Source organism: Astatotilapia calliptera, chromosome 13, assembly GCF_900246225.1.
Source record: "Astatotilapia calliptera chromosome 13, fAstCal1.2, whole genome shotgun sequence".
Lineage (NCBI taxonomy): Eukaryota > Metazoa > Chordata > Actinopteri > Cichliformes > Cichlidae > Astatotilapia > Astatotilapia calliptera.
The window spans coordinates 22,082,810-22,108,434 of NC_039314.1; the positions used below are offsets into that span (position 1 = coordinate 22,082,810).

General features: G+C 38.0%; 2 protein-coding genes across 2 annotated transcripts; one reads left to right on the forward strand and one right to left on the reverse strand.

Annotated features, from left to right (window-relative positions):
- The first annotated feature begins 1,930 nt into the window (after positions 1–1,930).
- fbxo5 (F-box protein 5) lies at positions 1,931–5,053 on the forward strand. Its single transcript, XM_026190265.1, has 6 exons — positions 1,931–2,070; positions 2,603–3,174; positions 3,266–3,436; positions 3,596–3,686; positions 4,042–4,263; positions 4,428–5,053. The coding sequence occupies exons 2-6, from the start codon at positions 2,618–2,620 to the stop codon at positions 4,671–4,673; spliced, it is 1,287 nt and encodes a 428-aa protein (XP_026046050.1). The 5' UTR covers positions 1,931–2,070; positions 2,603–2,617; the 3' UTR covers positions 4,674–5,053.
- Positions 5,054–18,800: 13,747 nt separating this feature from the next.
- On the reverse strand, positions 18,801–24,200 carry vip (vasoactive intestinal peptide). Its single transcript, XM_026190271.1, has 6 exons — positions 24,061–24,200; positions 23,092–23,196; positions 22,470–22,574; positions 21,599–21,724; positions 20,749–20,854; positions 18,801–20,347 (listed from the first exon to the last, which is right to left on the reverse strand). Coding segments are annotated over exons 1-6 (453 nt in total). The 5' UTR covers positions 24,063–24,200; the 3' UTR covers positions 18,801–20,338.
- Between the last annotated feature and the right edge of the window lie 1,425 nt (positions 24,201–25,625).

Here is a 25,625-nt window from a genome sequence, read left to right on the forward strand (position 1 = left end):
GTGCAGGTATTTCACTGTGTTCTGTCTTAAATCTGGAAACAATAATTCATTGGCACACATGCATGAACAAAACTCTCTAATATCAGCATCAACACATCAATACAAACACATAATTTTGCTTGGTACATACTTTGCATACTTTACTGCTTGCTCTGGCCCACAGTAGATTGTTCAGCGCTCAAAATAGACACCAGGAAAAATAGCACACAGTTTCCCCACTTTAAACTGTTAAAGTTTAAAGTCGTATACAACAGACTGTTAAATAACATTATTGCATATACACCTTTAGCTTGCAGAAACTGTAAGCTAAATAGCAAAGAATGGCCTTTGTGGCTTTTACAAAAACGATTTGGTCACCTGAGCATTTTATTGACTTTAAGCTGCTTTGAAATGTATCTGGGACAGCTTTCAACCAGAACGACTAAACTTGTAAATTAGAGTTTGACAACAGGATCAAGAGACTAAACTTATCAGGGTGGACTCCAGTATGCAAAATGAGCCGTCACATACATCTTCAGTGACCCTCTCTCATGTTTTCTCCCAGTTGATCAACAATTCCCATTTCACTGTCCTGTAAATATTAAATTATACAGAGATCCTGATTATGTTTTTTATGACTTAAATAACAGAAAAGTGTTAGAGAAAAAAGCTGAGACAGTGTCTGGAAATAAACCTACATTACATCCCCCAGCTTCCCCCACTGGTTTCAGTGAAAGAGCTACTTAACACATTCCAGGCAGGGTGTGAACTTAACCATCCTGTACATTATCTGCATTGTAGAGCTTTTGTTTGTCAAGCAGTGGGAATCATGGCAGGAAAGAGTCTCTTATTCATGTTTTCCATGTAAGAACAGCCTCAATAAAACCCAGTGATGAAAATTGTTGTTTAAATGTTTAAATGTTTGAAGCATCCTGAAACGGGAGTGTTAGTTTCAGTCATAAATATTAATCAGGTACACTGATTAAACATCCGTGGGCCTTTCAAACTTTTCAGAAACCCTGCAAATAATTAATTGGTAATTGAATTTACCAGTATTTACCAAGCAATGGCTGATGTTTATCATATGCCTAATTGGTTAAAGGTTGTGTGCTAAAGATTTTTAATAATAAATTCTATTTAAACAGTAGTATCGATTTTCACCCAAAATATCCTAATTAGTGCATGCATAATTTTATTTTTTCTAGTGTTAACAACACAGAATTATTCAATAGTAACTCTAATTTCAAGCTGCATTAAAGATTCCGAACATACCAACTTTAAAAAAAGACTTTAACCTCCTCTAAGACCCAAACTCTTTCACGGCATGCATTTTTAATTTCTCTTTGATATTTGGTCACATTGGGGTCCGATGAATGTAAAAACAAATAAGTACCAGATTTTTTTTAAACCTTATTTTTGTTTTTAAGAAAAATAAGCGCCACATACGAGGATATTCGTTTAAAACTTTGATAAAACTGTAGCAGTATAATGTCCTCGTAAGTGGATATCAGGCCCTTGTAGAGCAAAATTGAGTATTTTGGTCTAAATAACCCAAAATGTGATGTCCACATATGTGGACGCCAGGTCCTAGGAGGTTAAAAGGCTTATTTCGCCTATGAAGTGCCATATTCAAAATATAGGATTTGGAAATATTATTTTGTTTTTTGCATATTTGCGGTCTGCAAAATATGCTAAGTTCCGGAGGATGCCACGATTTTCAAATCGGCTAACGTTTAGAAACTTCTTACGTTTAAGTGCGTGAGATATATCTGTTTACATTAGCTTCAAACGCTGAATGGCGCTCAGAAAGGCCATGTTTTTTTCACGACAGTTTTGCAGTGGGAACACGTTCACTGCGCGGTGACGTCACCGAAACTGAAGCCAGCTTTCATTTGTTGACGTTTTAAAGAGACAACCTCCCCTTGTACTGTGATTGGTTTGCGCCATTTGCGCACCGATTTCAAAAGAGTGGCTGCAACTGGCGGATTTTCAGTTGAGGAGTATTTAATCTGGGAAGAGCGGGCGACAGTCGAGAAGATACTTGACCAGCTACTAGGACTCTTCTGTGGATAACGATATAACAACAGTAAGGTAAGAGGAGTTACGTACCTTTTCTAAACTTTTAAGAGTTCTCTTTAGCGGAATGTTATTCTGTTCGCGGTATGAGGAGTTTGTCATAAATCGCTTCTTAGTTGCAAACTACTTACCATATTATCATCTAGGACCACGCAAATGTAGCTCGGTATTATAACAGGATTTTATTTAACGCCCATCACTCTCATTAATGTCCAGTTCATGTTATTTGACATACGTTTGACCAAAGACAGCATAAATGGGCGAAAACCGAGTAGCTTCACGTCATCGCTACATTTCCGCCAAATTTGCATCGCGCCAAAATCAAGACTTTGGAAAACTAACTATTGAAAAGTTTCCAACCTTATTTCCCCTTTTAAACAACAGTGTTTATATTATAGCTTTATTCCCTGTCTAGCCACTCATAGCTTACATTTGATGTTTAATGTGGCCTGGTTAGCTTGCATTTGGGAAGCTGTGTTGCGTTCAGTCCCGTACACTCCGTAAAACCTAACCTAACACAATCTTGTTATTTCTCTCCTGTACTTAGAAATCTGCAAAGTGAATGTCTCATTCTAACGGAATCATCATGAAGTTTGCCGCGTGCGAATCTCCAAGAGCCTCTGCCGTGGAGGCCAAAGCTTCCCCAGTAAAAGAGCCCATCCCCATCAAACCTCAGTGTTCCCCTGTAAAGGTGACCACGGTGTTGTTCTCTTCCAAAAACAACACCAGTGCAATCCACGACAAGGAAAACAGCACTGGCATGGCGCATGACAGGACTCTGGAGTTTGAGGATAGTGGTTATCTCTCTCTGCAAAACAGTCAGATTGAATATCACCATGAGAACGAAGAGGATGTCCACATCCTGGGAAAGTCCACAGTAGTGTCGTCTACTGCTTCAAATCAAGGAATGCCACATAATTCTCCTTCCAAATGTCAAGTAAGGAGCACCCCTATTCAACTGGAGGCAGTCTGCACTCCTGTGGTTCGTCCCCAGAGGAGAACTGCGGCATACTCGTCGTCCACCCCATCCGGCCATCACAGCGACAGCCACCTGCCTATACTGAACTTCCAGCGGGTTGTGTGTGAAGAACTTGCTAAGAGCTATGAGAAGAATAAGAGGTAAGATTTTGACATCTTGTTTGACTGGGTGTTCATCTAGATTGGTTTACGCTTGGGCAGCTATAAAATGTTGTCTTTCTATGTGTGTTAGGTACGACTGGAGCATTGTCACAAAAGTTGCAGAGAATTTTCTTTTGGATCGGGTGATTGGACGTCAGATGGGCTTGGAGTACAGCGATATCTTTCAGTCTCTGCTGGCCAGAAACATGAGATGTATCCTGACAAAGATCCTGGCCTTTCTGGAAGACTTGGACCTCATTAGGTAAGCTACAAACCTTCACTTTGTCCTATCTGGATAAATGTATTTGGCAGTAAGGAAATTTGAATTTAGGTGATATCAGAATTAATTTTTGAATCTTTGTAACTGTTAATTTTGTGCTCTTATTAATCGCATGTTACATTTCCTTTTTCAACTTCACAGTTGTAAGAAAGTGAGCAGGACTTGGAGGAAAATCATCTGTGAAGATGCAGCAGCTCTGAGGCGGTGTCAGCGAGCTGAGCAGGAACTCAGGGTGAGGAAACTCGCACAACATGACACTGATTCAGACAATGCTTTTGTGCTTCAGGCCATCAGTGTGATTCTTATCAAGTAGTTACATGGTAAGAAAGACCACAACTTACCGTACAGGTCTTCTTACAAGTTATTTAAAAGAACAGTTGCACATGTAAGGAAAACATGCAACGGGTGGTTGTTAGAGCTATAAGAAAGGATGACGCATTCACAATTCATGTCATTCTTTCTATAAGGCAACCTGAATAAGAATATTTAGTTTTGAGTCTTTATTTTGTTTTTTCTTGCAACAATATGAATAACAGTATACTGCTAAAGCTGCAAATGTTCTAATCATTTGATTAATTCATTTTTAGGAGTCAAGAAACTCTCTGAGACAGAGGGGTATTGGTTTGACAAGAGATGTGGCCGTCTCCAGGATGGTGCTGTCCTGCATGCAGACCACGGCTTCCTCAAAGACTCCATCTTCATCATCCTCCTCGTCCACCCCCAGCTGCATGACCACCAGACGGGCTGCTTCCTCTCAGAGAGGCAGCACACCCACCTCCCGATGCTCACGCTTCAACGAGTACATCCAGGTGAGCATCGTTTCCAACAATTCACTCTGATGCAACAGAACTGAAAAACAACCTCATGGCCAAGATTAATTTTCCAAATGATGTTTTCACTGTAGGAAATGCATAAATGTTCCGTATAGCCTTGTTTTTAACAAACCTCCATGTTTCATTCTTTCTATCTCCAGGCTGCCAGCACTCTGAAGCAACACGAGTCTCTTCGTGCCTGCAAACGCTGCGGCTCACCAGCGACACATCTGAATGAGGTTCAGAAAGCTACGTGCACTCGCCTTAGTTGTCTCTTCACCTTCTGCACTCGCTGTCAGGAGTCTTTCCACGGCTCGACCCCCTGCAGAACCGTGACTCCCCGAGCCAACTTCTCTAAGACGTCACCGGGGAGCGCTCGCAGCAAGAAGAACATCAGGCGACTGTGATGGAAGCTTTGTGGAATTTTATTCAGATTTTTTTTTTTTTTTTTTTTAAAGCAGCTAACCTCTGAGCCAGCAGTGTTTCCACTAGCACTGTCCAAACCTCGGACAAGAGTGGAAGTTTTTATATAAGCTCGACCTGAAAATGCAAGGCTTCACTGCACGTACTTTTCCCAAAACCTGTATACGGAAGTCAACACTGAGTGAAACACTCAAAGAAAACTGACACAATCGAACAAAAAATATATCCTGATTGTGAGAAGACGATGCCAAAAAACCCAAAATAAAGGCTTTTATTTTATTTTAAATGAAATGTATGTAAATATATTGTAATGTAACTTTTAGATAATGTAAATTGTTTAGTTGTTTTAAATAAATTTTTGATACTCAGGAAATATGAATAAGTATTAAAGTTTATTGTATTGTACTGTACTGTATGGTATGGTATTTCCTGTAAATACATTGTTTCTTTAAAACCTTACCTTGTGTTATTCTACTTATTTTTAAAAACACAACATTTATCTCAGGGAAGCTGAGTAAAGCTTCTGCGCTCATCAGTTTAGTTTGCAATAAGAAGTGATGTGCCTTTGCCATCAGTTTAACACTGCTTTGAAGTTTGAATTCTGTATATTTAAACTGCTAAATCACAAACAATTTAAATTTTCGCAGTTTAGTTTAAATGATACTTAAGTCGGTTTTATTTATATGGTACCAATTCAGCTAAGCCTGGTTCATTACCTATAGAAGACCGTAGTGGCATTTAAATTAATGGCAAGCATGAAAGGAAAAGCTCTGCTTCATGGGAAATCCTACGGCAACATAACTAAAGGATTTAAGGTCTCCTGATCCTGCTTTTATCAAAAAGGAAAGTGAAGCGTTCACTTAAAAGTGCAGATGGTCTGTTCCCTGATCAAAACTGGGAGCTGGTTCTACGCAAGTGGTTTGATAGCTGAAGGCTCTTTCTCCTTTTCTGCTTTCTCAAACTCTGAAATGACAAACATGCAGCCTGTAAACAAAGCACCTTATTGGGTTAATACTATACAAGATTTTTTTTTAAATATGTAATACTAAATAATATGACTATTAAACTTTAATGCTTGATGACTACTTTCAGGCTGGACTGCAGAAACCTCAGAAAAACTTTGAGTATAACACCAACTACTGCATTTAAAGCTCCAAAGTATTTCTTTTTAATAATTTCCCACAGAGCCGCTGTAGTCAACATGCAGCCCCAGTGGCATCATTGGCATCAGATGTGAACAATTTCTTTTCAATTCTATCTGCCAGCTTTTATTACAGCAGAGGGCAGTGTTGCTTGCTGCCTCTCCATCTCCTGTCCACTGAAGTAATCTATAACTGCGACTATGACTTAAATGAAAAAAACCTCTCAGTGCCAAAGCTCTCTTGTGAAATATTTAAATTCTTTTAATACGACGAATTAAAGCCTGATTGTAAAAGCATTTCAAGCTGTATAAACAGCAACAAACTATGAGGAAAGGTCCGGGAAATCACATAAACAGACAATTTTACCTAAAAGATAAAAATCCCATATACAGACACACAGACTAATTCACAAGGACAATTCAGCTTTTCTGTATTTTTTTGACTATTTGTCAACTTATGAAACTTGACTGTTATTTTGCTCTTCACATGGAAAATACAGGACATTTAAATGAACTGAAGTGATCTTGCAGTATCTTTCTGCAAGATACTGTGGATTATAGGATAACTGGTCATGTATGCTTGTACAGATTTATGTTAACACTTTAAATAAAACAGATGAATTATGGAGAGCCCATTTTTACAGAGTATTAAAAGAAAAAAACACATTTAAGCCCAGAAAATGTATAATCCGGTCTCATGTTTTATGAGGTGTACCTGCAGTGTATATACCTACCATGTACATCTTCTTACACAGGGGTCAGTTTTGGGGAAAAAAACTAAAAAAATAGTTCACAATTCATTGTGGCAGGCTAGCATGGTGACTCATGCTTAGGACAAACATGAAAAAGTATAGTTTTCACTTCCTCTTTTGCCTTTATACTCATGAGTACAGCACTGGGCCCAGTCTTGCAAATTCAGGCCAGAGGGGAGTGTTGACATTAATCACATATTTACATAATTTTCCTCAAAATTTCATGGTCCAACATCCTTTTATTACAGTGAAGATTCAAAATAAATTATTTTTGTTCGCCAGTCTTAATCTTCTTTATCTTGCTGTACGATCATCATGTAGCCACAGTCCTGTGAAACTCAAGGCCCCACCTGGCTCCTTGATCACCTCATAAAGGAGCTGCCTTGGAGGCGCATTTCCTCCAAGCTTCAGCAAAGATGCGACTGTCATGCGACTCTCGTGTGCACATTAATCTTCAGTGGTGAATCACCACTGAAGATTAATGTGCACCTTTCTTTGCTGAAGGGATTAACATGTAGTTAGTGAGGGAGGTGGTGCTTTCAAGCATCCATACATTTTCTGCTACATGTTGTTACGCTGGGGAAGATCCTTGACTACATTTTCCTCAGCGGTGTTCCACTATAATAATTTGGGGTTGCGTGCTCATGTAGGAGTGTTACATGATGTTCAATGAGGTCTTAATAACACCACAGTGAACCTGAAGAAGCCCTTGCTGTAGCATTCTTGGGTATCTCGTGAACACCCCAGTTTTTAATGTTTTACAAAAAGATTGGAGATTCTGGACAGAAGTTTTAGAAGTGTGTTACATTTATCAAAGTTATTATATTAATAATTTTCCAATACCCATCATAAACTCAGTTCTGCTTTTTGATAAAGTGCCTGCAAAACCTGAAGTGCCTTTTTAACGTTAGCATTTAAATGCATTTTATTTTTTATCCCTGTGAGTCTGACCTTGTGCTCTTGGAAAATCCGCTTTTAAAATAAACCCTCACAAGCATTTGAAAAGTTCCTCCTGGAATGAAAATATCTGTCTTCAGTTTCCTCTTAAAAATCTTTGCTTGCATCAGTCATCGTTTGTTTAGAAGAGTTATGAAGCCGCAAATAGCATCACTGACATTACATGATTGCCTCTGACATTTGGAGAACAGCCCATTTGTCTCTCACCTCTTTCTCTCTCTCCCTCTCTTTATCTATACCTCGCTCGCTTTTCGCTGACTTGCTGTGTGTGTGTGTGTGTGTGTGTGTGTGGTTTGTTGGGATGACGCATAAAAACACAAGCCAGCATTCATTTAGCTCTTGCATGGAAATGATTTCTGTTTAGCAAGATGGAGCTGTGACGTGGTTCTCAGAAAAGCCTCGGTGCACCACAGGTGTGCACTTGTCAGAGGTCACTGTGAAATAGCTGGTGTACATTTGAGGTTTACAGTTAAGTTTCTTTGATTTTGGCCTCGTAAAAAAACACATCTTATTAGAAATGGTTTCCTCTATCCAGGTGGACATGTTATGTGAGAAACCTAAGAAAAAATAAAAAAACAACATAACAGTAATCTTAACAATAGCCTCCTGAGAACCAGGAGACTTATTTGAGCTATCCTACTAAGTCCTGATGTATTAAATAGAGGACATCCGGGGTTTTCCATTGATATCGCATGTGTTTGGGTAGCCTCTTTTAGCTCCAAAGAGGAACGAAATCACAAAAAACGTTCAATGCGAAGATTCTTTTTCCCTCGGTTCTCGGGAGGATAGGCCAACGAGAGTACCTAGAAGTTTTGCATTTGCTGTCTTTCCAGTGTTTAGGACTCAACAAAATCATCCTTATTGATTTTATTAGTTACGCCTGAAGCCTGTTATTGTGTCCAAATTTAAGATGAGCCACCAGGCCCGAACGCTGTCAGTGGAGACAAAAACATTGGCGCTTTTAAATCAAAAGCAAAGGCGATTGTTGCATTTTATGACTATTTTTCTGGGTTCTTTTGGGATGTATGACTATTAATGTCAGCCAGTGATAAATGAAGTTTACAATGAACCAATAAGTGTCCATCTTATATAATGAAACAGTTTTATACTGAAAACAAACAGGTTGCTTATCTTGGCATGAAAACTGAAAACACTGGACTGACCTAATTCTTGTTTTTTGTTTAGGAACCTCACAGTTTTAATCACAGCCTGACTGATGTGTTTTATATTTGTGTAAGCATACAGAGAAAAATATAAGAAATATACTTGAGGTATTTTAAAAAATATTATCTCACCACAACTTGATCTCTAATCATTTGAGTTATGGAAGGTGCCACTCTGCAAATCGCAGACCCTAATTAAATATGTTTGCTTAACGAATGAATGAGCCAGTAATATTTATTTTTACATATTAAAATAAAACGTGTCTTCTTTTTCCAACACAGTGTGAGCCAAATGACCACAAATGACCAAATGCAAAGACAGTGATTTGGCTTGAAAGTAATTGAGGAGCCAGAGATGCGCTGATAGAGAGAAGAGCAGCAGCTGTACACCTGACATGTAAGAAAATGTCATGATGATGGAACTAAATGGACGATTTTGTAAAACGTGAGAGCTGCTGATGGAGCTGTTGCAGCGGCTGCTGATTAATCTGTGCTGTGGCCTTTTGCTCCCCCTGCTACCAAGGCTCATTTATCCCACGGGTTTATTGATCGCCTGCCGCAGCGAGACACATCTCCAACACAATCAGACCTGATGCTGCTTATTGTAAAAGTCATTAGGCTTGGCTTCCACCTCTGTGTGTGTGTGTGCGTGCTTTACTATGTGTGTTAATAAACAGGTGTTTAGCAGACTCCATGGTTACTTAATCACAGCGTGCAGGTTTGGACCTGAAAGCTCCTGATGACATAAAGCGTCACCGCATGGTGAAATCCATGTCTTTGTTTCTGCCGTCATCCCTCTTGCGTTTCTCCTGTCACTATTTTTGGTGTTTTATCTGCCTCTTTTGAAGTTCACTCTTTTTCTGCTTTTTTGCATAAATAGCTCATTTTAGCCCAAGGACAGAGGGTGCGGGGGTTGGTGTATGTCAAGGCAACATCCGGACCATGTGAGCTGTGTGTTTTTCAGGTTGATGATCCTGATGTGCAGTGACTTCCACAGGTCAATTGGCCATGTGTCACCAAAGTTGAACTGTAAAAGCCCTGAAATTAAGCTGTCATTCGAGCGCCTCCAGCACAGCAAGAATGAAACAGGAAGTGAATCAAGAATGGAGCACAACAAACAAACCAAGTTCACTGCTGTGCTGCAAGCAGGCTCAAATATTTTGTAACCTTAATCCATGAGAGAAAGTTTGCTATCTCCCTTTGAGAAACATCCAGCTTCATATGTTTTATACGTTTTGGTGGGAAATATTTGTCCTGTACCCTTTAAGCAGCTGTAGCTGATGTATTGAGACAATACTTTATTGTATATCTGTACTTACCAAGTCTCATGATAAACAAATTAATTTCAATGGTCAGCCAAATCACACCCAAATCATCCTTTGGGAAACAAGTGATGTACCAGATTGACCCACTGGGCACCACAGAGGCAAAATGAGCTATGGTGGCCTTTTCTAGTTTGCTTACCTACCACCCGTGATGTGGCTTGTGATTTTTTTTTAATGTTCAAATTTATTTATCATTGTGCATGTACAAAGTATAATGTGTACAGAAATAATATTGATATTATAGATAAACACACGGACCCTCCACATCAGGCAAACAGATCCCTAATAATTCAAGTCACGATTGTGCATTAGTTGTACATATTTTGGGGCTTTGAAGGTCTTGGCCACATGGGGGGCTGGTAATCCAGCCTTGAATAATAAACACAATTGTGGAACCAGTTGCTATTAGAATACATGGTGGCTTTCATATTTACACCTAAATTAAGGGATTTAGATAATCTGGCTTCAGCTGTTGTTCAGGGGTCTTGTGTGTGTGTGTGTGTGTGTGTGTGTGTGTGTGTGTGTGTGTGTGTGTGTGTGTGTGTGTGTGTGCACGCCTTTTTAAAAATTTGCGACTGTCTGGCTGCTTGTGCTCTTGTCAGTTCTGATTTAATCTGGTGATGTACAGTTCAGCAATGATCTCATCCATTCCAAGTAATTGTAAATCTTCTAAAAATAGGAGACAGGTTTTAATGAAAGTTCTAGTGTGAAAGAATCAGATCTAATCAGATTTCAGTTGTTTAAAAGAAGAATTTCTGTGTGTATATATCATCGTTTGCAGCTGCCTTTGTGTGTTCCCTGGACTCGCTGGATTCTGTTGCTTTTCCTTTAATTGGCTTTATTTTCTGAAAATATATTTAAAATTTATGCTTGCCTACCTCTAATCATCCATCCATCCTCTGCCGCTTATTCACACTCACACCTATGGGCAATTTAGAGTTTCCAATTAACTTATCTGCACTAACTGCATGTCTTTGGACTGCGGGAGGAAGGCGGAGTACCCAGGGCGAACCCACTCAAACATGAGGAGACCATGCAAAGTCCACACAGAAAGACCCTGAAATCCAACTCAGGATCTTCTTGCTGTGAGGCAACAGTGCTAACTGCCGCCCTTAGATTCCTATTCCTTAACATGATAGAAAACAGTAGGGCAACAGGATTGATAGGCATAGAGTAAAATGCTGACAAAATCTTTCTGCACTCTTTCCCAGATTTGTGCCTCGATAAAATCCTGGACTTCATGGCTTGGTTTGTGCTCTTTCATGGAAGCTTTTAACCTATAGTCTTCAACCCACTAATCCCACTGGTGTTAGTGGGTTAATAACAGTCCTCATATTTAAAGTGATCTTAGTCTGTCCAATTATTAAAGCTAAAAGCCTGCACTTCAGCATGTCATTGACTTTTAATACTTAACTGAACCTTAAACCTTGACCTTAAATAATGCAAACAACTTATGAATATGAAAGGACTTGTTATTTAAAGAATCCTCCTCTCACAGTGGTGCATATTCCAACAGTGTCACACCTCTTTTATACACTGAAGGAATATTCTCACAAAGGATACACCTGTGCATCAATTATATTTCCTCTGGTAAACCTCTTCTCTCCTGTCTCTGACCCTAAAATCCTTCTCAGTATGCCATGCTGAAGGTTGTCTCATTTCCTAAAATGCAACTGATGAAAGATGACAGAGGAGACAAGATAAGATATCTTATCTTAAGAGGCACACATTAGAGAATTGAGAAAATACTAAACACAAGCGGGTGAAAGGAATAAGAGCACATGAGAAAAAGTAAAACTGTTGCATGAAGACTAACACTAAACATGATGACGGAGAATTAACGCTGGAAACATTAGAAATTGGATACCACAGGGAATTTACTTCATCTACATTTGTTTTGGGGTTTTCTGATTTTGTTTGTTTCATTTTTGATAGCCTTGCAAATGTGTCTGTGCACGCAAACAGTTTGTGAAACCCACCGTTGCAAAAATTGCTGTGAGACTAGACTGCAAAATCAATTTCAAAAGCTCCAGGGCAGCTGATAAATGGACCTGTACAAATATCAAAAGGGCTTTCATTTCTGTTTGACCCAGGTTTTGTGTGCAAAGCTGCCTTTTCGCCTAACGAGCTGATATTAAATAATTTCTGCTGTTTGTTGTATGAGCTAAGTGGAGACAACATGAACTTACTAAAGGTTTGCAACCAAGTCTTGTGTTATCAGTCAACAGTGCTGAGAGAAAAAAAACAACAACAAGGTGCGAAGTTGAGCAGCATGCTGGATTTATGACTCTGTGGATGCACGAGTGTCCTCAGCAGAATCGTAGAAGGAGCAGTTGAGCTTTAGCAAGCGCACACGTTCACAAGGACGCAAACACCCACCCACAGTGCTCGGTGTTAAAAGGCTGCAGCCCTATCTCTCCGTCTATTTTTACTCTGTTTTGGTCCATTAAGATCAGCAGTGATGATAGTTAATGAGTGAAGCCCCTCGACAAAGCAGGCAGTAATCACAGACACACACACACAATCACATATCCTCACAATATTGATGTGTAAGCTATTGCATGTGTTTAAAACCATGCACACTTTAAAAACTTTATGTATATATTTGTATAAAGTATATAAGGTATACACTACTGCCATGCTTAAAAGAGGACATAGTTACTTGTGTATCTTTTGAGTGGACTTTTCTATTTACAGTGGCATTATTTTTTCTAAAGAAATTAAAAAGCAAGAGGTTTGAATTTATTTTGGATTTACTTTAAATCACACGTAGTTTAAAGTATACCAGTAGGCCGAACTATACACCACTCTACTAATATTTGGTTAAATGTCCCTGAGCAAGCAACATCTCAACCAGACACTTTTATAGCAACTTCTGGCATAATTCTATCTGTCTACCAGTCATCTGCGCATAACTGGTAGACTTCCTTTAAACTAGTTGGTTTCCTGGCACATTCCATAAACCTAGTGTGCTTTATCCATTCCAAAACCAATTTTGCTGGGTATTTGGGACTGTTCATTCATTGAAGGTTCATGCCCATGATGACTGTATGTAAACTGACCACACTGATAGTTGTAATGGAGGATAGCAGGTATGAGTAGTAGTCTTTTTTCAAGACTGCACTGGACAATGAGTGAATTCATTATCCCTGATGTTTTTTGCTTTACTTCCTGTCATGTGTTCCTAAAGGAAAAACTAATTCTATGATCTCTGCAGGCAGTTCTGGTTGGCAACGTGGCAGAAGATGACAGATTAATTAACAAATGTTAGCAAGGCTAACTCACTGAGCTACGATAGTGAAAATGGTAAGGAGTGCTAAGCATCAGCATGTCAACATCGTCACTGTGAGCATTTAGCTCAAAGTGTTACAGTACAAGCACAGTTTGACATTGGTGATTGGTTTTACTGAATCAGCGAAGTAATTTAAGTTTTTCACCCACAACAAGTAACACCTGCTAATTATAAGATCGTTGCATGTGGGTCGACCCTGCAGAACGTTGCTTATGACATTTATGAGTCAAATATCTGCTGCCATTTTGACACCTGTAAACAAAGTGAGTCACAACTGAAAGCAAGCAATTACATTTTTACCTAACACCAGAATTCAGTCATTTGGGGGCAAGAATGGTTTACCTTTTGGATTATTTAAGGACTTTATAGTAAAAATGGCAAAGGACAGTAAAAATTAATCATAACATAATTATCAGTTAAAAGAGAAATCCAAAATATAGATTAGCATTGAGCTATGAAGAAGAGTTGTTTAACATGTTCACTGTTAACCTTCGATTTAACCAGAGTATTTCGAGTTATCTGTTACACATGAACAAAGACAGCTTGTTCTTCTCCACTAAGGTCATGTTGATTCGTCAGCTTGATTTAGAGAAATTCTAACATCACAGACAATCTCAACAGTCGACAGTTATCACAAAAGAAAATTGCTAGAAAACCAGTAGCTTTTTCCTTTCCTTGTCAGCAGATGGTGACAACAAAACTTACATATCAAAGTGTAAAATGTTGTTACTTCAGGTAGACGTGACAGGTTTGTGCATGCAAAGGAGAGACTGTACATAAATGATGGACATAGCCACTTAGGGATACAATCTGGGGGTAGTTATCACAAGTGCCTAAACACTGGTGAAACTATTTATATTTAGAAGCAAACTTGAGCTTCAGCTTGGGCTTGGTTTTTTACCCTCATAGGTTGACACTATGATTGGAACTTGTCCGAATTATCAAGAAGTATGCTTTTGGGAAAACTGGAGCCTGTGAAACTCCATGGATGAGCCTTTCAAGAGCCAAAAGTTTAGCAAGAGGAAAGAGGAAAACGGAGAGTTTGTTAAAAACAAAACAAAACACATTATAGTAAAAAAACAAAGAAATCTTTATGTGATGATCCTTTACTTGATTCCCGAGTTGATGCTTTGCTGATCAGTGAGAAAGCTACCAATGAGAAAGCTTCGCGAACTTCATCTCAGGGAACCTTTCTCTCCCACAGTGGGAGTCATTACACAGCAAAGCTGTGGAAACTCACAGTGGGATAACTGAGACGTCTCCTAAATGGCATGAAGAATGACGACATGGATAAAAGCACAGCTACATTTAGACCTTTAGTCATGATACAATCATTTAGACATGACACAACAGACCTGCAGTCCATTATCTAGTGCGACACACTTACATTAAAACTGTGAAGACCAACTAAATAGGAATCAAAGGTGTAACATACTTATTTACTTACTTCTAAAAGCTGAATTGTGATTATATCAGAAATTGTGTTAATAAACTATAATAGGCAAACTATACAACTGAACAAGATGCATTCATTTGTGGTTGTGGAGTGACGTTACGAGTCTGTGAGCCATTAGCACTGCTATTTTGACTTTTTCTTGTAAAAAAAAGAAGAAAAAGAAAAAAAAATCATATCATCTTAGGTTTTTCCACTAATCAGCTCTTTATGTAGCACCCAGTCCAAATCTTATTGATTCCTTCTGAAAACATACATTCATGGTAAAAAACAAAGCTAAACAAAACCAAAGTACACCACACACATCTGTCAATGCCAAGGTTTTATGTATCTGAACATAATAAAAAATCATCTTGAACTTGCCAGTTTCTAAAACTATTTACACGCAACCCCTGATAAGCAACAGCACATCACATTTTGCATTGTAACATTGGTTATTTAACAAAAGCTAAACCAAACTGCAGAATTACGGAGCCCCAACCTGTACCTCATACTGCAGCAATAACCTGAAGTAACTGTCATCTTGTTGTTTATGAATCTCTTGCGTTGTTGTGGAAAAATTTTGGGCCACTCTTCTTGACAATAGTGCTCATGAACATTGAGGTTTCCAAGTATTCATTCATAACTGAGAACCCAGAGTGACGCCTTAATTACTTCTTCATCTGCTAATGAAGGTGGTGACGAGCAGTACAGCTTGCAGCATTGTAGCCTTCATTTTTAACTGTATGTTCCTAGAATGGCTTTAAAGGCTCTTTGAACGGGTTTTAAAATGTTCTTTTTGTTATCGGGTTTGTGTAGGTAAACACTAAAACAAAGATCTTGTATGTTCTCATTAGGATTTGTGTCAGTGGGCGGGACTATAACCTCAGCTTTATTTTGTTAACTGGAAATTATGTGAGAATGTATTTCAGGCTGTGTTACAGAGTAATGTAAAACTAATGCAACGAGTAGAGTAATAAATTATTTTCTCAGGCAGTTAATGAAGTAACATGCTAGATTGCATTTAAGAATAATAACAAGGAATCTGTAGTAAATTACTTTTTTGGAGTAAAAATTCAACACTACTTTTGTGTTTTCATTTCATTTGCATTTACCACGTGGTGAGACCTGTTAAAGACAAGATTTATTACTTTATGCCCTAATTTTGCAAAACCTTAGAGCTGAAAGAAGATGTTTTTTGTTTGTTTGTTTGTTTGTTTGTTTACACAAGTGTAACTGAAAACCCTGATTTAGCTTTACAGCATGATAAGAAACATACCAATCAGGTTTATTGTCAAGAAAGATTTGAGATCAAGTTGACATTGTTTAATATTATTTTTGTTTCCAAACTAACTTTAGTTTCGAGCAATTATTTTATACTATTACTAAACCAAATTTTTCTTTATTTTCTTTCTAAAAACAAAAAAGTATAATCCACTAAGATAAAGGGAGACAAACACATCTGACAATCACGTGTTCCTCTGTTACAGCTTCTCGAATGCAAATTCTTTTGAAAGGGCAGCATTTAGTATTGCAATCTTGTTGCAAACACCTTCCTCTCCTCTCTACAGGTGGTTTTAGCTTTTCTTTTCAAGCCTGTGTCATCTTCAGTGTTGCCTCAAGTGAGTGGAAAGACACATCATCACCCTTTTTTGCTATGACTAGACTGCTTTAAGCTGATAGGATGGCAGCAGTAACTCAAATAACCCCTCATCACAACCTTGTTACAGCCAACCTTGAACCTTGAAGTAGATACAGAAACAGAACACAACACTGGGTAAAGTAATTAAGTAAAGTATGTAAAGTATGTAAATGACAATCTGACAAAGAACAAAGGGAGACAGTGACTATAAACGCACAGAGGGGTGATAGGGGCAGAATGGAGACACCTGGGAGACAATGCAGAACTGAATCCGAAAATATGACATGGGGAATTATAAACTAAGACATGGGAACAGAGACAGATGACTATCAAAATAAAGAAAATGGCAAGACAGAAAAAGCTAAGAGAAGACCGAAAAAGCTGAGAATATTAACATAAAGAAACCAACCACAAATAACTGCTGAAAGTAAAATTCAATTCAATTTTATTTATATAGCGCCAAATCACAACAAAAGTCACCTCAAGGCGCTTCATAGATACAGAGAAAAGCCCAACAATCATATGACCCCCTATGAGCAAGCACTTTGGCGACAGTGGGAAGGAAAAACTCCCTTTTAACAGGAAGAAACCTCCGGCAGAACCAGGCTCAGGGAGGGGCGGGGCCAGGGGAGACAGGATAGAAGACCTGCTGTGGAAGAGAGACAGAGGTTAATAACAGATATGATTCAATGCAGAGAGGTCTATTAACACATAGTGAGTGAGAAAGGTGACTGGAAAGGAAAAACTCAATGCATCATGGGAATCCCCCGGCAACCTACGTCTATTGCAGCATAACTAAGGGAGGATTCAGGGTCACCTGATCCAGCCCTAACTATATGCTTTAGCAAAGAGGAAAGTTTTAAGCCTAATCTTAAAAGTAGAGATAGTGTCTGTCTCCCGAATCCAAACTGGAAACTGGTTCCACAGAAGAGGGGCCTGAAAACTGAAAGCTCTCCCTCCCATTCTACAATCAGAGATCAGAATCAGAATCAGAATGGGGTTTATTGCCAAATGTTGAGCAGGTTTACAACATTAGGAAATTGCTGCGGTGCAAACATAGTGTCATAAATAGCACTTAAATAGACATGGAAAAAAATAAAAGTAGGGATAAGAATTAAGAATACAAAACTCCAAATGCCGCAAATGCAATAATACAAAATATCAATAGACATAACAAAAGACAAAAAAACAAGGATCCAGCCCCTTCCCAGTGCAAACATTTGGAAAAACCACATCAGAAAATAAAATAAAAACAAAAAGATGTAAAACTCATAATATCCCAGTGTCACTGTCCATGGTGCTGAAATTCCTCCTTATTGTTTTCTAGGGTCTCCAAGGGTCTTTAAGCAATAAATTGAGTTACTTATTGCCAAATCTTCTTCTCCCCTAGAAAATGTACAAGTTCAAGACTCTATGTGATAAGTAGTCCGACAGTAATTTAGAAACAACAACTGAGGAATCACAGGTTATAATGCGCCACATTCATTTTAACTTGTGACTGAACTTCTTTAATGTGGTGTGGTCAACATATTTTTCACAGGGGGCATGCTCATTTTGTTTTCTTTATGATCATCTCAACATGGTCTGTATTTTTTACTGACTGACTGATTTATTAAAAATTTTTTTTAAGCTATAGATGTTTTCCGGTTGACCGACCGTGACTCTAAATAAATGGCATAATTGTCCTGAAAGAGACATGATGTGTGGATCGCCATTGGCAACATATTGCCTTTTGTTAAAAACAGATCCTGATAGGATCCCCACACAGAAACACCTGCTTCTCTGGGCACCGAAAATGGTTGAGGCAAAAGAAATGCACTCAGGGTATATCCAGTTTGTTTATGTCACTGTCACAAATCTTTATGTCAATCAGATGAAACCCACAGGGATAAAGTAAAGGCCGCTTGGTGCTTCATGCTCATATGTGTCGACATGTTATCATCTACATGTTATGTTCATGGTGTTTTGAGAAGGTCAGATTGGTTGACCCAGAGTAGCAATAATATTTTAAAACAGTTAAAATCTGATGGGGAAAAAAGGATTGTGTAAGAGAGATAGCATTCTGTTTTAATGTTCAGCTTTCAGGAAAAACAACTCACATGCTGATTTTGACCCCAAAACATTTGCCTCCTTGTCTGAAACACATTTAAGAATGAAAAAACAAACAAACAAACAAACAAACAAACAAACAAACAAACAAACAAACAAACAAACAAACAAACAAACAAACAAACAAACAAACAAACAAACAAACAAACAAACAAACAAACAAACAAACAAACCCAACCTTTTGCCAACTTTTCTTTAGATTCCCACTAAACAAACTTTTGTCTTCAAACTTACAATCAGCTGGGTGTAGAAGGCAATGAGCTCTCTACTCATCAAACAATCAGGCAGACAAAACACATCAGCTTTGAAAAATAAACCAAAATCTTTTATTTGGTGACTGGTTTACATCACTAAATACACTAAAGGCAGGTCTATGCACAGTTATAACTTCTTTGCTCTACATACTGAATAATGTAAAGTGATTATATGCATCTGTGTCCATTCAATGTGTGTCCTCCTCGCCTGTGAATCCCCCATGAAAAGAACATTTATGAATTCTCTGACAACTTGGTGTGCGCACAGATCATGATTGGGACAACACTTTAATTTAACACAACTGTACATTAAAGAGCAATAAATTTATCTATCCTGTTGAAAGGAAATCAATCAAATCTTCCACTGTCAATCTTATGACTATTGTTCTGTTGACATTAAATGGGTCAACTGAACATTTCTAAATAAACAAATTTACAAACGGTACCTCTGGCTGGAAACCAAATAAATCACATTTCATTTATAGTTTGAGTGGACAAATGCTTTACTTAAATTTGAGAGGATTACAGATACCCTGAAATGAAAAATGAAGACATTAAAAACAATGGAGTTTTTATTAACATTCAACATGTCAATTAATTGATTAAATTTAATGGAAAAGTTATACCATTAGGAATAATCAGGGGAAATTATCCATTGAAAATTAATAAAAAAAAAAAAAGTAATCACAAAATCAAAATGTGACAAGTAGCCTGATGAAATTTGCATAAAGCTGTAATTTCACTAAAAGTTAACACTGTTTATGTTCCACTGAAGATCAGCTGTACCAATGCTCCACTGACAGTTAATGAAATGAGTCTGAATTTAATTACATAGATTTGAATGCTCCATTTAAAGTTAATTTGACAAGTGCTGGCTAGTTAAAACCAAAGTTAATATGTCATGAATATGAAATTTACTGGGAATGTTCTCTGTGCAAATGAAATTGGATTGAGTGTTATTATTTTAGTTTAACTTGACTGGGTCATTTAAAATCCCAAAAGCGGATAGGGCCAAAGATCCTTAGATAAAATTTTGGATTGTTTTTTTTCCACTGGAAGTTAAACCTTTTTCTGACAAATTAAGGTTTGTGACAGATTAATCATGTTTATCTTCCAATGAATGTTTGATATTGGCCAGTAAAGCCAGTATATCCACTGTAAATCAACCGGTATGCTATTAAAAAAAACACACTTTTCTATCAATAGTCAATGGCTCAAATTTTCAACTGAAAATTCATGGGACACAATTCTCTTAAATTTAACACTGCTGTTGTTCCCCAGAAATGGTTAATAGAACAAGAGCGACCTCCTTTTTATCCACTGCTGCCATTTGTTGACACATGCATGTTGCTCAGTGCGGCCCGAAAATTCTTTTGCGATTAGCATTGTGCATATATATGTGGTATATATACAGTGAAAACGTGTACTGTGTAGATGAACAGATAGCTAGATAACCACACTGGAGAACACATCATTGTTGGTTGACTTTTGAATGTCCTTTGGATTAATACGGTGTTGTTTTTTCTGAATGAATGGTTTCATGAGGATGACTTGAGGTATTCACTCGAGCATGGACTTCTCCTCAAAGTGCCTGCAAAAAGAACAGCAAAGAACAGGCAGAGAGGAAGGTTAAAAGCTGCAATACATAACACAGCATTGACTAATAGTCAGGTACTAATTGTGTGAAAAGTTACTTCAGAAATTTAGCTTCATACTTGTCATAAAACTGGACCTTTTAACATTGTTTGTGCTTTTGGTGGCTTTTAGCACTTTTTAATTAATTAGCACTGACTCTCAGGTAATATGTCTGTGCATTGCAGCTGTACAGTTTATGAATGTAGGCTGTTAACTACGCTTGCTGGCATTAGCATGCCTCACGTTTTAAGGCTCCAAAATTCTGAGTCAAAAGAAACCAATAGGTGTCATTGATGTTGATGCTCTCTCTCCCCTGCAAGTAACTGTGTATTAGTGTGCATATGTGTCTGTACTTACCAGCTGATAGTTGTTTAGGAGATGGTCTACGTTTATGTCGTCGTAGCTCTCCTGGAAGGTTTTGGGTTCATCCCTGGACTCCTCGCTGGTTACAGGATCTTCTAGGCTGTGTGGTGTAAGGACATCGGGGAGGAAAGAGGGTTTCAAGATCCACACTTTTTTTTTTAAATAAACACCTGACAGGTCTAAATAATCTGAAAGACTTGTCATTATCCCTTTCCATAAACCATAACAATTGTTCAGTGTATTTTCTTCTAGTTAGATGAGTGTACTATTTTTATTTGTGTATTAAGTGATTGAAGTGACAAAGTTTTGAAGATGCACAAACATATATATTAACCAAAGTTGATTTTATTCCGTTTGAGGTTCTAAAGGTCTTTTTCTTCACATAATCAAATGTACAAATTATCACCCTTATGAATCCGACGGACTCTGTATTTATTGTTTTTGTAGAAAAGTAGCTTTACAAATACATGTCCAGGTAATTCAAACAGTCTAGTCAATGAACCTTAAAATGAGGATTTCTTAAAGCAAATGCTGCATGTTTTGCACAATATTCAGCAAATTTGCTTTACTCAATACCCAAATAAAAAATGTATAAATACATTTGAGCAGAGCCACTTTATCAATTTACCAACTGGTTATTGTGATTTGCAACCATCAAGCTCATTTATACATCAAATAAAACCAGCATCCATCAAAATGGAGTGAAGTAATCAAAGTAAATGTGCTTTTAGCTCCATTATTTTCTTAATGTATTCTTCTGTTCATCCATAAGCAGCTTCAGAAACTAAGAAAGCTATCTGTGTATACAGTGAGATAAAAAGTGAACACAAGGACTGATTCCTACCTTCTCTTTCCTGATAAGACAGAGTTCAGGTACTTCTTGACAGCCATCTGTTTGCGGAAGCGGCTGTAGTTGTCTGTAAAGATAGCGTCTGTGTGACGCTTTGCTGGCTCGTCCATCAGCTCATCACTGAACAGAAGAGATGACAGCAGAGTGATACCATAGCTCAGAGGGCAGCAGGTCTTAATGCAAACTCAGTGCAGCTCATGGTCTGTGACTCATGTTGTCATGTGTGTGTGCATGGGTGTGTGTTCCTCTAGAATATATAAAAACATGATGTGAAGTCACTGATTAACCTTTAAAATATATGTGCAATTACAAAAAGCATGAACTCTTTCAATTGTAAATATAAGTAAATATAACATTTCTATGAAGTCTTCTTGGACTCATTTCTTTTATTTGTATCTAATTTGATTATATGACTAAATGTTTTCGATGAAATAAAATATGAACTTTGGGGGTTTGGAGAAAAATCAACTTTCAACCTAATTTATAGCTTTAAGGTAAAAAACAAACAAACTGTACTTTACTTTCCTTAGCACCCATATTTTGATGGTTTATGGTCAACAACTGGTCCTTGACTGTGGTTTTGGTCAATGAACAAAGAAATTTTCTACAGATAATAAGCTTTGTTTATGTATTCATTTATTTAGAATTTTCTGAAAACTTAACATTTCTATATAATCCGAAAATATTTTAAACGCCTCTAAATACTTCTCATGTCTGGATTGACAGAGTTACACACGAGTTTATTAAGCCTAAACACGAATCATTATATACATTTAATAAAAAGAACAGGGTTGGGCATAAGAAAGAACCACTGCTTTCTCAAAAGCGAAATTTAGCATGCTTTTTGGGGGATTATTTCACCTACCTGACCCGCTTTCCAATCAGAGACTCCAGGTACCTCCGTGCTGATAGCTGTCCCAGGAGTTTGCTATATCCGCTGGTAAACAGACCGTCTGCGTGTCTCGTCGCTCTGCACAGATTCACAAGGCATTCACATTAAAAACCCGGATACTTTTAATCCAAACTAAACCGGAGACATACCCATTGTGCTTATGATTGTAACAGAATCTTTTATTGCTTTTGCCGTATGACAAATCATGTAAGTTTCTCAGTAATATGATAGTGTAATGATAAATAATGATCAAATATCTCAGATTTTACCCCCAACAAGTTTCTTAAATAGTTCCAAAGTGGTCGCTATTGTAGAAGTCCGATGCTTACATTTAATGAACGGTTCATTCAGCTAATGCAGTTAATCGCATACCTCATTGTATTTATTACCGAGGAAACTTTCCCCACTCTTTCAGTTTCATATCCATGTCATCTGCGCTCAGCAAAACCAATAAGTTAAACAATTTACTCAAGAACATAAAAGTTTCGGCTCCAGAGTCGAAAGACAAAGCTGTTCGTCCTACCATACAGTGTTGGGTACATTTCCTTCTCTATACATTTTTTTTTTTTTGTAAATAACACGTGTTTGCCCTTACCTTATGGTTGTGTGCGGTAGACTTAGGGTCCGGGAGTACAACACACTGCACAGGGCTATTAGGAGAAGCAGGTGGGGGCCGGTTCGTTGTACCATCGCTTTATACCTGAAGATGGAAATGGTGAAGGGTTATGCTCATTCTGGAACACAGAAAGTATATCTGATCGTGCCAACAGGGGAAGGATATCCTTTATCCGGAATTACGCGCAACAGTCCAGTTCAGTTTCTCGAGGCAAATGCAGAGAAGAGAGGACTATTTGTGGAACGAACTCTAACTAATTTCCCCTTTGGTGCCGATCTTGACATAGAGAAGACAAGAAGCCATCGGAATCCAATGCGCAATTGCGCGCGTCGCCGTCACAGGGTAGGACTAAAGATATAATTCCACATACCACATACTTTGACTGTGTTGGCACAATCTGACGTGGTATTGAAATGTATAATTCAAAAGAGTTATTGAGAAAACGCTTGCGATCTCCATCAAAATACCACGAGTAAATTTATCACCGGAAGTCTAAATATCTTTATCAGTAACTTTCTGCTTCAAAATTTCTTTTTACCTACTCAGTTCCGTGACTCTCAGTGCAGTGAGAGTTCGATGTTGATTGAAGAAACGAAATAAAAGCGTTTATCTTCGAAAGGCTGTCAGGGATATAACCGTTACGAAACACTGTTACTTTTGTCAGGAAAGAAAAACATCTGGCGCGGTCCCATGCGTAATTGTGCACAGCGCGGATATGTCGAGGAGTTTTATTACCCTTCGTCAAGAAGTGTAATGCCTCTAATTGCTGTTTAAACCAAAACAAGTAGTTTATTCAATGTAAAACTCAACTTTCAGTTATTAGTAAAGCGTTTCCAAAAGCCGATGGAAGCGGGCATAACACAAAAACTAAAACCCCACCAAATACGAAAACAAACACAAATTCTCAAAGGAACCCCAGAATTACTATGATACAAATGAAAATCTTACATGTGCGGTAGAGAAAGTTGTCTGGTTTGGTTCTCTCTGCTGTGCTGCCCAGACTCCTGATCTTGAGTCGCTTCTTTATGTCCACACTGCTGCTCCGATGTTTCCTCACTCTCGTTCTCCTTTGTCTTTCTGTTTACCTTCAGCTCTGCTGCCGTTTTATACACCTGGATATTCCTCAAGAAGCATCAGACTCATCAGGGGCCTGAGACGTCAGTGGGTCGCTGCTTTCGTCATTGGTGTTGCTCACGGAACCAAAGAGGCCTATGGTGGAATTAGTGGGGAGTGTTATTCTGTTTCTTCTGATTAAACGCAGGAATAACTAACTTATATGCCAGGGTTGATGTTGACTCATCTGATCATTTCCCCATGAGCTCCTCATCGTGCAAAACTATAGTGCAGGTCAGGGAAAACTGGAAATTGGACTGGAAATGAAACCGAAAGCTCTGAGACCTGGATGGAAACTAGAATAAGAATAAAACAGCTGTGAATTTCAAATGTTAGCATGATTTTATAAATGTTATTGTATAGTAGCCCTTCGTTGTCATCCTGAAAATGGGCATTTGAACAGTGCATTAGCAATGGAGTTTTAAAAGACTTGATTAATTTAGCTGTGGATGAATATAAATCATGAACTTCTGGAGCATAAAAACGTTCATGCGAAAGGTCAATATAGAACAAAAATTAAGCCACACCTTAAAAAAAATCAAGAACTCTTTTGTTTAATACCTTTTTTCTTTTAATGAGCTGCTTTTTAAAGGCTTCCTGGTTTCAGAAACAATGTCACCAAAGTAGATTTAAAAGTAAAAATGCAACATGGAGCCACTGCAGCAACTAAAATATTTAATTAAAAATAATTAAAAACATTCATCATGTTCTTCATATTTATTTTAATGCCAACACATCTCTCAAACATTTCAGTGTGCATTTCATTGTCTGATGAAAATTTCTGATAACTAGTGGAGTGTGACATGGGATGTTTTACACAATTTCCATTGGCCTTTGAATGTTGAGGCACTCTGATAATAAATCATTTTAATTAGTGTATACATGTGCATGTGATAGCCAAATGTTTTCTTCACTTTTATTCAGCATATCCGAGGTTTTACCGTTCCATCTCTGTCAACCAGAGTTTAAAAGTGTTCAAAAGTTATAAATGTATGCAAAGTGTAGAAGAAGAAGACGTGTTCTTGCTTATTTTTATTTCCATTTATTTAATCATTGACACAAACAGTAATTCCACAACAATGCTACCAAAAAAATCCTCTATCGCTGCTATTTATACCTTCTTGTTTAAATCTAAAGTGAGTGCTGAGCATCATTGATAGTGCTGAAAAGAAAACACCGTGGATATTGCAGATTACACCTCCAATAAACTAAAAAAGTTACAGGATGTTTGCAAAGTAGTGATGCTGCTTTCTATTTCAGGTTGTATTGGGCTTTAAACAAAAGAATAGCATACAGGACTGAAGTGTTCCTGAGTCCACCCACAGTGTCCCTGATGAGTCTGATTTGTTCTGCTGGAATGGCACAGTGAAATAGCTGTGACGTCAGCTGGCACCTCATCC

Excerpts from the sequence above, each read along its gene's own strand:
- fbxo5 (XM_026190265.1), top strand. The coding sequence starts at position 2,618 with ATGTCTCATTCTAACGGAATCATCATGAAGTTTGCCGCGTGCGAATCT. Across the intron at positions 3,437-3,595 it reads GAAGACTTGGACCTCATTAG|TTGTAAGAAAGTGAGCAGGA; the intron begins GTAAGCTACAAA and ends TCAACTTCACAG. Across the intron at positions 3,687-4,041 it reads GAGCTGAGCAGGAACTCAGG|GAGTCAAGAAACTCTCTGAG; the intron begins GTGAGGAAACTC and ends ATTCATTTTTAG.
- vip (XM_026190271.1), bottom strand. Across the intron at positions 21,725-22,469 it reads CTGATTGGAAAGCGGGTCAG|TGATGAGCTGATGGACGAGC; the intron begins GTAGGTGAAATA and ends TCTTCTGTTCAG. Across the intron at positions 20,855-21,598 it reads GTCTTATCAGGAAAGAGAAG|CCTAGAAGATCCTGTAACCA; the intron begins GTAGGAATCAGT and ends TACACCACACAG.